Genomic DNA, 2,573 nt, shown 5'->3' on the forward strand with positions numbered 1-2,573 from the left:
TTCTGTTTTGTGGTGTAATATCAATGGTCCTATTATGGGTATTAAAGGCACAGGCCCGCTTTTCGCCTGCGGGGGTGGACATCTGTATGGATTCCATACAGTAGAACAAGGAGGCCTCTACAACCCTGCCTAACAGGGTCAGAAGGTCTCCAGGTGGAGGCACAATGAGCCTCATTTAGACCTATCATTGTGGGGCATTGTGGGACACGGCGACTGAGCGTAAGAGAGGGGGGCGGAGTGGTTGTGGAGACGGCTGTTCGTTTGCATGCCTTCACCATGTTTAATGGAAGTGATGACTGAGGGGCCAGCGCCCTCCCTGTACTTCTCTCTGTCTTCAGCAAAACCGCAAGGCCTCATCTGTCAGGCCAGGTGTACTCCGGGGCTGAGACCTGTAACACCCAAAGCATCTGAGCCGAGCTTCATAGGAGTCTGCGCAAATGCGACTGATTTGAGACACCAGCTTGGAATCTCTAAGTCTGGCATGAGAGTCCCCATGTCTTCATATTCCTGGAACCGGTTGCTCACGTGGGTCCACGGAGGAGAGAAACCGCATTTCTTCATGTATTTGCTCATCTAACCCAAGCACAAGGAAATGAAGGCGAAAATATCAACAGCAACAAGCAGAATTGATCAGAATTGATCCTTTTGCAAATGTCACCGTTCTGCTACTATGATGCTGATAGAGCTTCTATATGCTATCCCATGCTTGTTGTAGTTTTCAGACATGGAACAGCACATACAAAAAAACTGTGAAGGAAGTGGCACAGAAGTGTCAAAGAGCTCATGTTGGCGGGGTGTCCGGTGCAGTCAGCCAACATTAGGATTGTTATCCTCCTCGTCAGGAAGAGGAGATGGTGGTATCTTAGACCCATATTCAACTCATTACAAGGGAAAAGGGACTCGAGGGCATTAGAAGTGGGTAAATGGCTGGCACGGGCACAGATGATCATCTCAGGTCTCACGGAAGTGCAACAGCACTCAGTTCAGACGTGGCGGATCACAATAGTCCAGTCTGGTTGACACAGAATGCAGACACAACAACACAGAGAGGTGTGCCACAGGTTTACAAATACGAAACCAGGAGGAAACCAGTCTTTTAAACTCATGGACTTAGTTACACATACACACCCACCACCTCACAAATATGGACGCAGACACACACACATGCCTTACCTTCCAGTGGCAATACACACTTATGTATGCACAAGCATACACACAAACACACTTAATTGCTGTTGCACAAATGCGAAGACACACACAGACACACACACATCCACTGTCTCCCACACACACACACACACACATAAACACATACACAAACACACACACACACACACAGGTGATTTACCACAATGTAACCCAATTAGAACTAGCAAACATACTTATGGTCTGTTAAAAAAAATCATCCAAACAACCACTGGTCTTTGATGTATCTATCAAGCTCAAACTGACATCAAAGTCCCTATGAATTTAGAAGGGATCAAAGCCAGAGAATATGGACCTGTTCCTCTGATGGGTGAGTTTGCTAGCACGGGTACACACAAGAAGTTGGCATGGAGGAGAGGGGCAATGGTGGGCACCGACCCTCTTGTTTGTTTGCCATGCCACGAAGGGCCCGGAGCCCTGCCCGCGCGAGCGAGCACAGAGGCAAGCTTGTCCAGCGAGGTGGCTGGAATTACAGTAAAAAGCGGCAGTTTGTTGATGCTCGCGTCCACTTTTCCTTGAGGTCATGCTCCCCTCAAAGGCGTCTTTGTGGCGCGGGCGATTTCTCGCCGGCGGGAGAACGCATCTTTCACTGGCCCTATAGAGAGGGAGTGTGGGCGCGACGCATGCGTGTTACAGGGTCACAGCCGGCCGCTGCCAACGTAGGCCTGTGATGTGTGAATGACATCATGCCTGACAGCATCGTGCTGCTAACTGCCCTGTAAATGCCGTCACCTCTTTCTTGTGTCAGCTTTGCCACTTGAGGGAGGAGAGGAGGACCTCTGTCTTGGGCACACGGCGTACTGTACGCGTTATTACTAATAACGGACGCACCGGTGGGAGATTACCTACAGCGACGCTGATGAATATTCATTAGCTGGATTTTCATCAGACGTTTTTTCGGCCTTCACGGCCTGCCGGTCCAGCGTTTGGCAGAGAATGATGTTTACGCGGTGTACGTGTTTGCATTCAAGCCACAGGCAGACATAACACTTTTTCTTGGCAACACAACGCTTGCGGAGAGAAACTCAGTCGTTGGGAAGCTTCGTCGCCTAAGCTCATCGTTTTACCTGGAGCTGCACAGGTGCGGGCGTGGCTCGAACCCAGGTGGCCATGAAAGGCAGACGGAGAAAGAGGGGGGAGATCACATCAGTGTCAGCAGAGACACTGACTCTACCGTGGATCTAAGTTATCTCTCGCGTCTTTCAAAGGAGGGAAAGCTTTAATCTGACGGAACTGAATGAGATAATTCTTTTCACTGTCAGGTTACCAGGTGAAGGAGCCCCTTCTAGTCTGTCTTCAGGCATCATTGGCGGATGGGCCTGAAGCCAATTAAAAAAGACCAAGTCGTACTGATTTTATTCCATTTA

General features: G+C 49.5%; 1 protein-coding gene across 1 annotated transcript in view; it reads right to left on the reverse strand.

Annotated features, from left to right (window-relative positions):
- The window catches only part of ccn1l1 (cellular communication network factor 1, like 1), a gene marked incomplete at both ends in the record, with an annotated part of 9,926 nt that extends 7,608 nt beyond the window's left edge, over positions 1 to 2,318 (reverse strand). Inside the window, one exon of the mRNA XM_080842594.1 lies at positions 2,274 to 2,318. Coding sequence (XP_080698720.1) covers positions 2,274 to 2,318 — 45 coding nt within the window. The remainder of the gene's footprint in view (positions 1 to 2,273) is intronic.
- Positions 2,319 to 2,573: the final 255 nt, after the last annotated feature.

The sequence above is a fragment of the Sprattus sprattus genome, assembly GCF_963457725.1.
Source record: "Sprattus sprattus genome assembly, chromosome: 7".
In the NCBI taxonomy this organism is placed as follows: Eukaryota; Metazoa; Chordata; class Actinopteri; order Clupeiformes; family Clupeidae; genus Sprattus; species Sprattus sprattus.